General features: G+C 36.5%; 1 protein-coding gene across 2 annotated transcripts in view; it reads right to left on the bottom strand.

Annotated features, from left to right (window-relative positions):
• LOC108245446 (pro-neuregulin-3, membrane-bound isoform) overlaps nucleotides 1-14847 on the bottom strand; it is a 678932-nt gene that overhangs the window by 59268 nt on the left and 604817 nt on the right. For both annotated transcript variants that reach the window (XM_037973644.1, XM_017432366.3), the window contains exon 4: nucleotides 13489-13512. In XM_037973644.1, coding sequence (XP_037829572.1) covers nucleotides 13489-13512 — 24 coding nt within the window. The remainder of the gene's footprint in view (nucleotides 1-13488; nucleotides 13513-14847) is intronic.

The raw sequence follows: 14847 nt of genomic DNA on the forward strand, positions 1-14847 counted from the left end.
TGGTCACCTATTCCCAGCAACTTTAGAGAGAGCTCTGATTACTATTAAACAAGAAAGGTGATTGCAGTTGCAACACAGAGGTGCTGCTTCCATCTTTAACTGCATACATGGACATATACAGCAGAAACACAGAAAAAGAAAGCCAGCAAGTGATGTGATAATCATGACAACTTCTCAAATAGATGCATAGGAAAGTCTTTGGAGTAAAAGGAGTAATTATAAGCTTCTGCTTTCACAGGAAAGACACATAGTTGGTGACTCTCCACACACAGATAATCATAGAAGTGACAAAGTGTGACGACAGCGTGAGATGGCATTTTGACAGAGCGTCTGCCAGGTGTGCTGATTATGAGCCCCAGTGAGAGCACTTCATTCTGCCAGGTGGAGTATATGACATATCAACAAAAAAAAAATTGATATTAAAAACCATTAGTAGTCCTTCAATTAAAATTGCCAGTAGTGTGTCTGTTTGTTCATTTGTCTGTAGTGTTAGCAAAATATCTCATGAACCATGGGTAGATATTAATCAAACTTTTAGAAACTAATCATCGGATGAAAACCTACAACTGATTAAGTTTTGGAGTCAACCCCATCCAAGATGGTCGTCACAGCTAAAGAACTTTAGCAAACCAAAAATTGCTATGACTCATACAGTTATACAAATATTGAGCTAAAATTTGATGTGGTTGTGATTGATCCCAAACTTCTACTCTGAATGCTAACTGATAACGAGAGGTTTATATTTAAAATTTTGCCATAAATTATTGGAATCAACTCTGTCTGTCTGTTAGCAAAATGTCTCATGTACCACTGAATAGATTTAAAAAGAAAATTCAAGAAAGTAATCATTGGGTTGCCATCTACATCTGATTATCTTTTGGACTAAACTTGATTCAATATCTCCACCATAGCCAACTGACCTCAGAAACCCCCCAAATGACTTAATCAATTTTATAGTTATTAAGCTAAGATTTTGTGTGGTGGTAGCTTAGATTCATCCTCAACACATATTCTCAGCCTGATCCAGTGCACAACATTTTTGCTTAAAATTTGACAACAAAATGTGTTAGCAAAATGTCTCATCTCACTGGATGGATTTAAATTAAACTTTCAGTCAGCAATTAATCATCACAACCAAATAACTTCTAAATTCACCCCAATTCAAGATGGCTGCAACAGCCAATTGACCTTACCCAACACAAAAGAGGTTACTTAGTCATATTTACAGATAATGGCCGACAATTTATGTGGTAGTAGTCAACTCATCCTGAATAACCTCAATTACAAGGTTCGACCAAAACAGCTACGACTCTGTAATTTCTTAGCATAAGATAATTTCAGTCTAAAACTCTGGCATGAAAGGTGGCAGCTGATATGCATTTCAACCTGGAGAGACTCACGACAAAGAAAAGCCGCAATTAAATGGTTTTATTTGACATGAGATATTTGGCGCTCGGACCTCGGCGGAAGACGCTTCGATGAGAAGCTCAGGTTGAGCATTAGAGGCGTCTTCCCCGAGCCGGACACTGGTGGTGGAGGTTGAAGAGGGGAAGGAAGCTTGAGGGAGCTGGGAAACTGGAGGTGGAGAAGGGGTGGAGGTGGGCTGAAGTTCGGCAGGTGAATAGATGAGGCCATGATGGAGGTCCTTTTAAACAAAGGCTTGCTCGCTGATTGGATAAGATGGAGGCGCGGTCTGATGATGATAGGCTGTAGAGGAGGTGCACGATGCAGCGATTAGATGATGCAGGTGAGGCTGGAGCAGGTCTTCCAGTTTGAATTTACACCTAGGCTTCATTCCTTCAAAATTTTCTTTCTTCAAAACTTTACGTCACATTTTCAGTCACATCCATTAGGCTTGACTTACCTTTGAGCTTTGCTTTCACCAAAATATCTCACACTCATGTATAAATCATAACTATTATTTCATAATCTTGGCAGAATAGCAAATACTTTCCATAAAATGATAAAAAGTCACTAATCTTTTTCAGTCACTAAAGCATTTTCTTAATGTTTTTGGCAATGGGACAAGTCAGACTGCTGGTAAGCACTGACACTTTAAATGTCTGTGCTGAATCTATTTAATTTTATCCAGTGGAATTACATTCACCGATTTGTGAATAAAAGGAAGTTATGAGTTTTAATTAAGAGCACCAATACATAAAGCACTGAAGCGTTCTTATTACTACTTGCCTGCCATTAGTCTTAGCTTTCTGTCCCGGTTTTCAAACCAGATGTCTTTCTACAGCTTTGGAACAATGCATACAAAATTAAAGGCCTAACTCAACATCTGTAAAAATGAGTTAAAGACCATTTTTGTGTTGGTTATTTTGAAAAGCTGTGGCAGCCATCATGAACTGGTCGTAGATGTACATCCAATGATCACTTTCTGAGCGTGATCATTTCAGAGTCGTCAAGTTGTTCAGGAGATATTTTGCAAACAGACAAATAGAATTGACTGCAACAGTTAATGCAAATGTTTTAGGCAATGATTTCATGCAATTATTTCATGCAACGAGCAGTTCAAGTATGAGTTAGGGATGACTCTTAGCTCCTACCATATCAAATTTGAGCACAGTATTTGCAAAACTGACTGAATTACAGCCATTTTGCTGCTTTCCAAGATCATTTGGCTGCGGGGAACATCTTGAAATGAGTTGACTCCAATAGCTAATCAGTTGTAGATGTAGCTCCCAACCTCTGGTGAGGACCCAAGCTCAAAGTGAAAAGCACAACCTCCCATGTAGAAAAAGGCGGGCTTGGTGTTATATATATATATATATATATATATATATATATATATATATATATATGTGTATGTGCTTATATACAGTAAGCATCTCAAAGTGGCTACATTAGGTGTTGTAACAGTTATTTCAATTCACAGTTTCAGCAGAATTTGTTCGTCTTTACCCAAAAACTAGGCCACTTTCACGCCAAATTGTTCTTAATAAATTTGATCAGATGGGGCTTGAGCTGATCCGCACAGGGATTTGAATGATAAGAGTGGTATCAGCTACGCTCTGTGCTGCAGAGTCACGAGCGGCTAATACTGACAGAACAGGACAAATAAGAGGAAAGCCATGACAAGTGCAAGAGGAGGTCAGGACATGTCGATAGGACTTGGCTGTCTCTGCCTCACAGCACTGAGTATTATCATTTCATGCACAGGCACGCAGAATTCTGATGCTGGAAGAAACTATTTTTCATGTGTAGATCTGCAGTGTTAAACAAACAGTCTGGTCACAGTTGCTTGTTAAATACATAAATAGATTTATTTTGCTTTTAAGTGAATTAATCTATTCAGGTAAACTGCATTTATATTACAATTAGAGCTTTTAATCATTCAAATTTGTCTAATTTTAAAATAATTGACAATTGACCATGAATGTACTTAGTTACCAAGTAGGAAAATGAAGATGTAGCAGCAGCTGCTACAACAAGCTTCCTGTAGCCCACAATTTAGTATATTTTTAAGTGAGAATGGTATAAAAATTATTTTTAGGGGTTGATAATTATGCATTTATTTAAGTTCAGTTATTATTGTTATATTTATTCAATGTATATTGATCCCAAATAAAATTCTGTGTTGTCTTTTGCCCATCAGCTCCCCTGATTTCTACAAACTGGTATTAGCATCAACCATAGAAAAACTCCTGTCAGTTAAGCTTTAATCACAATGTCTCTTTTATTTCTTTGGTCAAAGGAGCAAAGCTACAAGACTGCAAATGTTATTTTTGTCATGAAAATGAGGATTTTAATGACTGAAGTCAAAAAACAAAAACCAGAGATAAACAAACAATCTGATAACAGGTAACTCCTAAGGGTTATTACTTTCTGAAAGTTTAATTAAAATCCATCCAGTAATTTATGAGATAATTTGTTAACAGACAAACTGTGGGCGATATGCATTTTTTCAAGGAATGCTGGTCCTTTAATTTTGAATATGCTTCCTATTTATTTGAACATTTTGAAGTTCAGGTGTTCTCATCCTAAAAGCAGTAGTTTTAGTTCAGTTCAAACTCTGACCAATTGCTTTCCCCCAAAAAAACACAATGTATGAAACAGATAAAAAAGAAACACCTTTATTTAGTTTTAAATATCTTTAACTGATAAAGTCCATTTAGATAAGTTGGACTATTACCAAAGCTGCTGTAGAAGCTCTCTGGAGTTGGAGAGGTCATTTTACCCTCATATCATCCTATACTGGTATGAAAAAGAAATACTATGGTTCTTGCAGCAGCAGCACAGGTTTATTTGAAAATAACAAAGCTGCACCCAAAGGAATTCAAAACTCACTCAGCGGAAAAAGAGAAAACAGCAGATTGCTCTTCTCTTATTCTATCACCTCCTCCTCTTTCTTAAAGCGTTTGTCCTGTTTGACATTGAGCAGCACAGGTCAGACATTCTGCATTCTCTATGCATTTAACTTCTGAAGCTGTCAAAAGTTGAGTAAAATGGGAAGGACGTTACATTCACAAGTAAAAGACAACTGAGAGACAAATGTCTCAGTCATAATAATCATAATAATCTGACTTTTTTGTCTTCATATTTATCACCTGCTACCGAAACATGAATGCAGAGTGATGATGTTTTTGCCCATGTCTATGTCTGTTACCAAAATATGTCATAAACCCATGAACAAATTTGAACAAAATGTGTAGAAAGTAATCTCTGGATGTACCTTTACAACTGGTTAACCCAATTCAAGATGGCTTCCACATGGCAATAACTGGGTTAAATTTGGTGTGGTAGTAGCTGAAACTGATACCCAACACATATTTTGAGCATTAACAAACTGTGCCAGAGCTTTGTTTAAAATTTTGAAATTAACTGTTTGCTGTCAATTCCGTCTGTTGTTAGCAAATGATCTTATAAACCACTGGATAGATTTTATTAAACAGTTTAGGAAACAATTGTTGGTAGTACCTTAACAAATGATTTGGTTTTGGAACCAATTCAAGATGGCTGCCACAGCTAACTGACCTTAGACAACAGAAAAATAAATATAATTCAGTGTTTTTTACAGATATTTTTACCTTGGTGTGATTGTAGTGAGTTATTAACAACACTTACTGTGCAGGATCTTTGCTTAAAACTTTAGCATTAACTGTTGGAGTCAACCTGCTTGTCTGTTAGTAAATCATTTCATGGACCACTGGACAGATTTTCAGAAAGTTATCATTTGATGTACACCTACAACTGATCAAGTTTTAAAGTAAATTTGATTCAAGATGACCACTACGGCAAATTGACATTACCCAACATAAAAATGTTGGCTAATGTTGGCCATTTTTAGCCAACATAAAAATGGCTATAACTCAGTCGGTGTTACAGATACTAAGCTACAATTTGATGTGGTAGTGGATGAGCATCCTCCCCAATATATACTATGAGCATGACATCTTACACTATCTCTTGAGATTGTGCATGATGTTATTTTCAAATTTTGACCAAAACACCTACAACACTGTCCCTTGTCTAATAAGATGATCCAAGTCTAGGCATTCTTTCAAGGACTGCTAGGCCTTTCATTAAACAATGGACTCAACAATTGACAGCTAGAGAGATTTTGAATGATTTGATTTAGTCAGTCTTACAATCTGGAATCTGTCTTTCTGAGAATAACACCAATAATACACAAATCAGTAGACCCACTCTTCACAAATAACCATGTTTTCATCATATTGGTGGACATTCTGACTGGAAGTAAGATCTCTATGGAATACTGTGGCATTGAACTAACCATGCCATGGATTCTTATTTAAACTAAATAATAGAATACAACAACCAAAGCTGACTAGACTGGCATGTAAAAAGAAAACTGTTAAAACTGGTAAGGTAAGAAGCAGGCCCTCACTTCTTGTACATTTGTTAAAAAACTAATTTCATTCAGACACTTCTCATCCTTGATAAACATCTCACTCCTAGAAAAACACACAGCATAGAAAACAAACACTAACTAAAGAAAAAAAAAGCCTAAAAATCTGCCCCACATCTATATAAAATGAGTGCCTGTAACACTTTGCTCAAACACTGATTTCCAATCATCTGTCAGATTTTCAGAAGTGCCATCAGATTTTCTATTATAGCTTTGTGATCTTAGATGGAAAGAAAATATTGATGGATGCCTGCATGAGTGTCTGATGAGGAACAGTGCATTTTTCTCCCCCCGTTTGCCCCGATACATAAAAGATTTATAAAGGGAAGGCAGAATCGGGGAGCTCTCGAATACATTTTCTTTTTTTATGAAACAGTGAGTGGGTGATGTCTCGGGTGGAGAAATCTTAACCTTCATATGCTTCTGTTCTAATTTTAACCTCCAACTGTTAGAGGAGGGAGCTTTATTCTTCATAAATCATGTATAGGAAGATGGTCTGTCTTTAAGATGAGAGGGAGAGAGATGAGAGAGTCTTATTAAACCCATAATCAATGAAATGTGCATTTTTGTTCTAGAGCACATACTGGTGCTTTTTTGCTTGCAGCAGTATTTCCGATAATGTCTAAATGGTTAAACATTAACATTACATTAGGAAAGGCAAGGAAAGAAACATTAGCAATTACATGATGAATACATGAATAAAAATAAAACCAAATTAACAAAAAAATTTAGTTTGATTGCTGAAATAAAAATGAAAGTACATTTTTGAAGGAAGGAGCATAAGCCACTACCTTGCTTGCTTAAGTTTTAAACAATGTTATGTGTCTGCTTGACTAAAATAGAATAATCATTTATTTGTCACTCAGTGTGGGAATTCCAAAAATTCCAGCACTCAAAGTATGTAATGAGGACAACTTTCAGCTACTCTACCAGGTTTTAGCTCGATATCTGTAAAACTGACTGAGTTAGTGATTTTTTTGTGTGCTAAGGTCAGAATGTCTACCAATGTGATGAAAACATATTTATTGGTGAAAATTATGTCTATTCAAGTGTGTATTGTTGGTGTTACTCTGAGAAAGACACATTCCAGATTGAAAGACTGACCAAATCATGTATATGCAAAATAAGTTTTTTTCTACATACCAACTTCTTAGTCCTTTGTTTATTTGAGGGCCTAATAATGCATATTGTCCATTGTAAGAGTTTTAGATTCCGAACATCCTATAATGAAAAATGATGGAGCTATAGCCATTTAGGTCAAAACTTGACACTGAAATTGAGGGCAATCTCAGACAAAATCTCACACAATCTGACAGTGCTTAGAGCAGGGGTGGGCATTCCTGGTCCTCGAGGGCCGCTGTCCTACACGTTTTACTTGTTCCTCTGCTCCAACACACCTGATTCGAATCAATGGGTGATTAACAGGCTTCTGCAGAACATGAAGTGATTTAAGCACTGAATCAGGTGTGTTGGAGCAGGGAAACAAGGAAAAAATGCAGGACAGCGGCCCTCGAGGACCAGGAATGCCCACCCCTGAGTATGTTGAGGATGACTCTCAGCTACTACCATACTAAATTTGAGATCAACATGTGTCTAATCAAAGATGATGGGCTGTGACGACCATCTTGAATCAGGCTGACACAAAGTCAGGCTTTCTGCGGGCCCTATGCAAGATGCTGTTTCGCAAATTATGATGGGGAGATACCAAATCCATTACATGATCCATGAACATGCCACTATCTATTCCACTTCACAAGCAAGCCAGGCTACAGTCTCTCAAATTAAAATTAAACATCTTAAGTTGAGGCACTCATACAAATAAAAATGATAATACAAGGAAAACAACAGTCCTCTGTATGTCAATAACTAAAACAGATACTGAGTGTTGTTTTTTTTTTAATGTTTACGTTAAGTTTTAAAAGCAAGTGCAGAACTCAGATCTTTACAGCAACAAAATTACCCCACTCCAAAACAGCAATAAAATAAATGAAGTAGGCCAAGCCAAAAAGTGTTTAGGATTTACCAAAAATGGACAGCTGAGCATGTAAGTGTCAGGAAGTGGGGTGAAGGAGGCAAACCCTGAGCGCAGACTCATGATGAACAAACTAATTTATTAAATAAATAATCAAAATCCAAAAAAAAATACTGTTGTGGCAGCAGAACTAAACATAACAAAACCTAAACATAAGAACACAGGAGGCAAAACAGGAGGCAAGAGTATGACAATAAACCAGCGTGGAAGTGGAGAAAATGACCAGGTTTTAAAGGCAGAGGGTAATTATGGAAAGTGGGCACAGGTGAGTGAATAATCAAGGTTTGGGGCAGGTGTAGATGGGCGTGGCAGACAGACAAGAGAGACTGAGGAGAAGTGACTGATGGCTGGAGAACAGGGAACACGACACACAGAACAAGAACCCAACTAACAAGATAACTAAATAAAATAAACAATAAACTTAAACTGAAACACGAAGAAACAACTGAATACAAAAACCCAAATCCTAACAGTAAGTCTGCAGATGATCCTTGCTGCTTGCTGGTCATGAGCTGATAAGTCTGTTCCTACTATTTCTTGCTCAGGAGAAGGTCCTAAAGAAGATGCAGATCCTGGGGATTTCTGGTCAGGAGGGAGTCCTGAGGAACTTAAAGGTCCTGGGGCTTCACCCTCAGGAAGTTCTGAAGACCCCTTGCTTCAATACCTGGAGCGCTGTTTTTGTGTTTTTTAAAGTCTTGAGTTGAGTCCAAATGAAAATCAGTGCATGTGTACATCCAGTGCTTACTTTCTAAACGTTTCATTAAATACCATAATTGGTTCATGGGATACTTTTATTTATGAGAATCGACAGGCAGTGTTAACTCCAATAGTTCATGACTGAGTTTTAAAAACAGATCTTGTGCAGTTCGGTAGTGTTCAAGGTTTGTGTTGGAAATGACTCTAACACCCAATGTTTGTAAAATTGACTGGGTTATAAATATTTTTGTGTTTTCTAAGCTTCCTTAGCCGTGCCAGCCATATTACATAGTTATTCAGTTGTAGATGTACATCTAGCAATTATTTTATGACAGTTTCCTTCCAGTGTTGCATGATAACTTTTGCTAACAGAAAGACAATAAACACAGACACAAGTAAAAAAAACATTATTCTATAAACTAACAAATGTTTATAGAAGAGGAGTTTCTGTTGAGCTTTGTTTCATGAGAAACAATGTCCTCTGCCCAAGATGCCAACACTGTGGGAGGTGCTTATCTAACTGCTTAACACAATGCCGGGGAGGACACTGGCAGAACAGGAGACGTTTGCGAGCAGCGTAAACATTGTTGCACAGGCATAAAACCTCTTAGTGATTATAAATTGAGAAAAACCTGCAGGATAGCACTACAGACACCATCATCTGTCACTGCCAAGTTTGCATAATCTCAGGAGGCTTCAGTTCTTCTAAGTACCAACAAGGTGGTCAAGCAGCAAAAAAAAGGGTTAACTATAGAAGGAGCAATATCAGGAAAAAGGCCTTACATCCTTGAATAAATGCATATAGCCCAAAGCCTTTCATGCCAGAATTAAAACTCATAGGATATTGCAAGATCTTGCATGATCTGTTAGTGTTTGTTTGTGGATGAGTGTCACTTTCTGCTTATTTTTCATTAAATTTGAGCTCAATATCTATAAAATTCACAAAGCTGCAGACATTTTTGTGCAGGCTATGTTTGATTAAGTTTGGCGGCTATCTTGATTTGGAATGACTCCAAATAATAATCAGTTGTAGATGGACATCGAATGATTATTTTTTGAAAGTTTCATTAAAATCTATTCAGTGGTTTATGGGTGATTTTGCTAACAGACAAACAAGATTAATTCCAGCAGTTCATGTCAAGGTTTTAAGCAAAGATTTTGCAAAATGTATTGTGCTCAAAGTATGTGTTTGGGACAATGCACAGCAACTACCATGTCAAATTCTAGCCCAATATCTGTATAAGTTGCTGAATTATACCCATTTTTAACCACATGTTTTCTAAGGCCAGTTGGTTGTGGTGACCATCTTAAATTGGGCCGAGTTAAAAAGTTAATCACTTGTACATGTTAACTCAATTATTTTCTGAAAGTTTCATTAAAATTCATTCAGTTGTTCATGAGATATTTTTAAAACAGACAGAGTTGGTTCCAATAGTTTATGGCAAATTTTAAACACAGACATTATGTAATCATTTGAAGAAGTTTTAGTTATTTTTGTGCTGATAAGATCACTTTCTTGAATGTGCTAAGTCTGAAAGTTAATCACTTGTAGACAGCAACCCAATAAATACTTTCTGAGAGTTTTATGCATTTAGTGATTCATAAGATATTTTGCTAACTGTACACACAAACGAACACACACACACACGGTTATAGTAAAGAGAAAAGCATTATTGCTTCACCTTTGCCTTCGATAGCATGCTCTTTAGCTACGCGAGGATAGGTTTCGTTCAGATTTTGTGCAAACGATGCCAAGTGAGAGAGCAAGCAGCTTTAGTTAACAACAAGCAGCCATGTTGTTAACTAGTGCTCCTCAGCCATGATATCTGACAGTGAGCCTGCAAGGAGAGCCAAGAACACAAGAGAGGAACTTGGCAACAATGAGGTGAAGCTGCTGGCATCCTTCCATCTCAGCCCACAGGCATGTGCCTTGGAAAACACATGAACATTCGAGATACCACAACTGAAAATTCTCACTCGACCAATGTTTTTTGCAGAAATGATGGACTTTCACAATCATACATCTGAACTTTTTGCCAATGATGTGCACACATGTACTAATGAGGAATTCATTTGCTAACAGTGCCAACATCACAAAAAGCCCCTCGCTACACCTTGCCTGCCTCTCTGTTCTCACTGTTTCCAAGGAGACTGCAGCACATTGGTATTCTGAAGGGACCCTTCATAAGCAATTGTGGGTGAAAGAAAGTGAGATAGTGCAAGAGGGAGAAAAAGGGTATGGTGATAGAAACAGTGCAGAAAGTAGAGACACATAAATACATTTGTGTATGAAGTATACAGAGATTTTAAAAAATCACAGTTCACTTCACGGGGAAAAATGTGCTAAAAATGGGGTTTAAAGAATCTAGGCTTGCATTGTACACAGAACGTCACAGAAACATGGGATTGCCCACCAGTCAAAAAAGTCTGCAATGACACAGCTCACTATATCTCTGATTTTTGGCTGCTACATCCCACTCTGTTTTCTGTGAAATTTCTTTAATACCCAACTTAAAAACACCATAAAAAGAAGTCCCTTTATTGTCTGAATTATTGCCAACAAAACAGTCTTGTTAAATTGAAAATAAAAAAACTACTTGTTGGAGAAATCTGTTAATTGAATTTATATCTACTTCAACCATCATCAAAACACTGATTTTGAATTCAGTCACACACTATTTTAATTGGGACCTGCCTTCAAAATAAGCATAGGAAGCAATGCAGTGTTGTTTCTGTTCCCACATCTTTTACAATAAATATACAGAGTACACATCAAAATGTAGGCATTCTGTCCTATTTCTGCCAAGGTTTCTGTTCTTTGTTTAGGATTATGCTTCTCAAATTGTGGTAGAAGTACCAGTGGAAGTACTATTGGACTACTACCATCCCTTTAGTGGTACTCAGAAGAGATTTTGGTATTAACTACTAACAAGTAAAATAACAGGTAATCAACCATTATAACCTGAACTGTGATAAAAGCTAAAAAGTAGTAATAAACAAAAAATGTGCAGTTCAAGCAAATTATGGTCTTGGATCCAAATGGAAACTACTGGAAACAGAGTTGCTATAGTAAATATTTTGAGAACCTCTGTGGTAACTGCAGTGGATGACGGTAACTGGATGTGTTAGTGGCACTTAAGCAGCTCTTGTGACGTCTCCAAAGGACCTACTAGCAATAAATGGTGCAAAACAGTGGGGAACTTAAGATTAATTTATCTCAGACTTGTATTCAGTTAATGTGAGGCAGAAGAACAGTCAAGAATGCTAACATAATTCTGCGCAAGTATGTGGAACCACCACATGCTAATCTGCACCCGTCAACCAGAGTTAGGGTTTTGACCAGTTTGCTTGTTTATGAACATCAGCTTGTAAGCTTATTTTTCTGAGTTTTTAATGTAATAACGGTGGTACTTGGAGGACTTGGCATTTACTTGTTATAAAAGGTTTGATAACCACTACTTTAGAATTTATAGTTTTCTCTCAAATACCCCCAGAAGGCAGTCAGCTCCTATTCAGTCCAATATTTGATTTATTTGACTTTGTCCTTCTGAACAGGATGTGAGGGATGTTTTTAACTTGTTATATCTCTGACACAATTAACTGTAGACATGGAAATTTACATGAGTGAAGACCAATCACCCCTTTCACTCGCTGTTCAAATATTTTTTTCATTACACCAAATAGTTTTTTCACAGTGGTAGTTTAAAGAATTCTTCTTTGAATGTTTTTGACCTACATGTAAAGCTGTGGGTCTTCCCTTTCCTCTTTTTCGCTACTTAAAAAGGGCGGGAAAATCTAGCTTTCTGATTCTGATTTCTTTTCCATTCAAACTGGATGACTTCGGTGCTCTAGTGAAGCTGGTTCGCCTGTATCAGCATTTATATAATCCCTCTGAGAGATCACAAAGATAATCAAATAGTTCAAAACACACAGAAGGATACTGCACCGACGTAAGCTTCAAGTATAAACACCTACACCGCGAGCTCATGTCCGTGCGCAACACTCCAAAGCACGACTATAATACTATAATAATGCTGCACGCTTTGTGGCTTTGTAGCTTACCAAAGTCGTACTAAAGTTGCACTAAAACATTACGACTTCTTACATATATAAGGTGCACTGTTGTTTTTCGAGAAATTTGAAGGCTTTTAAGTGTAACTAATAGTCCGTAAAATACGGTAATCTTTGTTTTCTTTCCTTGTTTATTTACTTTTTTTTTAATACTCAGTTTCTGCCATATTCTAAATTGCTTTTTATGTGTACTTTAATTTTTCTAACTTATAGAATTTTTATACCTAAGTCAACATTAAATATTTATTTATTTTCCTTTGACAATTTTGAGACCTATTACTAATATGAAAGCAAGGCAGTGATAATAATTATTATCAATAATAATAATAATAATATGATTCTCATTGTTATTGTGAATATAAATATTTTGACTAATCTGTTTTAGCATAATGCACTGTAATTACTGTTATGCTATTGTGACATGCACTGCAAAAAATATATAGTGTATGTTCTGGTCTGCTGCTTTTACTTGATTCCTTCTGATTGTCTATTGTTACTGTTGATTGTTTCACTATGTTTTATACATTTTCTACTTTATGTCTTTGCTTCTTCTGTCAAAAAAAGGAAAACATTAATAAAGAAATACAGACAGTGGATTTTTTTCCAAAGAAATAGGGAGCAGCATGTGAGGATGTTGATGTATAAACACATTTATATTTCAGTGTCTCTGCTTCTGTGTTAAATGAGACAAAAATGTGTTAGACTCATTTAAGTGATGCTTGTTCTGCATGTAAACAATCACACAGTGTTGTGTTGACTAACAGGAAAGCCTATGGTGTTTACAGTCATGAGTCAAGAAAAGCTTCCTTACCCATGAACTCGATGCCCAAGTGATCTGTTGTTTCAGGCAGCAGGAAGGAAAGACAAAGAAAGGAAAAAAATGAAAGCATTAATTAGAATCATACACAATATAACCATTGTGTCAAAATACAAGTGCTAAACTGAATCTGCACTCACATATTCAGGAATGACACATGCAGACACGCCCAGTTCTTTATATTTATAGCTCGGAACCTTTTTTCTAATGTTTGCTTCAGGATATGGACATCTATGATGAAGTATTATGGCCACTCAGAAAAAAAAAACAAACAAAAATAAGCTCAAGGAAGGTTTTTCTTACTTTTAAGATTAAAGTAGAAAATTATTGACAAAAAAGTGGAAACACTGAGGGAAAAAAGTTATTTGTTCCTTTGGTTTTATGATTGTTTCTGGGGTTTATGAGTGCACTTTTACTGAACAACTACAAAATAACTTATTTAGTATTTTATTTGATGCTGTCCGAGGTACGGTTTATTACTCATGCTGCTGCAGAACTCAAGGAACTTCTTTTAATCCTTCACAATAACAATTTCAAACACATACAGTGCACTAAGTTTTTACTTCTAAATAGTCTCATAATCCCTGATGGTTTAGGAGGCAGTATCTGTTTTACTGAAGAACAATAATGTAAAATATTTTTATAAATTTCAGATGTTGTCTTTTAGGTTACCACTCAGATCCAGATCTTGCTGAAGGGTTTATTTCCTTTCTGTTCTGAAAACAGCTTGGGATCCCCAGGAGGAGCTGGAGAGCATCAATGGGAAAGAGCTGTCTGGCCTGTTGCCTTTACGACTTGACCACAAATAAACAAAAACAAACAAATCCTTTACAATCTGCGATGAAAGTGGTTATCATCAGTGTCGAAGCTGTTTCTGTATATTTGTCTCCTTCAAAGTCAGTTGGAGAAAAGAGCAGCAACAAAAAACATTTTCAATGAAACTTTAGTTGACAGGATTGGAGCTGAGTGTATTTAATTGATTAATTGATTTATTTTCCTACCACTGAATTTCATCAAACAAATAAATGTGAACTAACAACATTCTGAGTAGCCACATTTAGTTTGTCAATAAAGACTGAATGCATCCACTTCCAAAGCTGATCGCTGCCATCCTAAAACAGATCAAATCTATACATGTCATAGTGGTTTATGCAAATGTTACTTAAACCAGCAAATCTCAAAGTCTGGATCCAGACTGGATGACAAGTCAATCTGGACCCAGCCCACATGTTAAACTGCACTGAACTGAATCAGTATGATGCAATGAAAAGTAATGTGGCTCCTTTAAGTGAGAGAGAGAGAGAGAGAGAGAGAGAGAGAGAGAGAGAGAGAGAGAGAGAGAGAGAGAGAGAG

This window comes from Kryptolebias marmoratus, linkage group LG22 (genome assembly GCF_001649575.2).
Source record: "Kryptolebias marmoratus isolate JLee-2015 linkage group LG22, ASM164957v2, whole genome shotgun sequence".
NCBI lineage: Eukaryota > Metazoa > Chordata > Actinopteri > Cyprinodontiformes > Rivulidae > Kryptolebias > Kryptolebias marmoratus.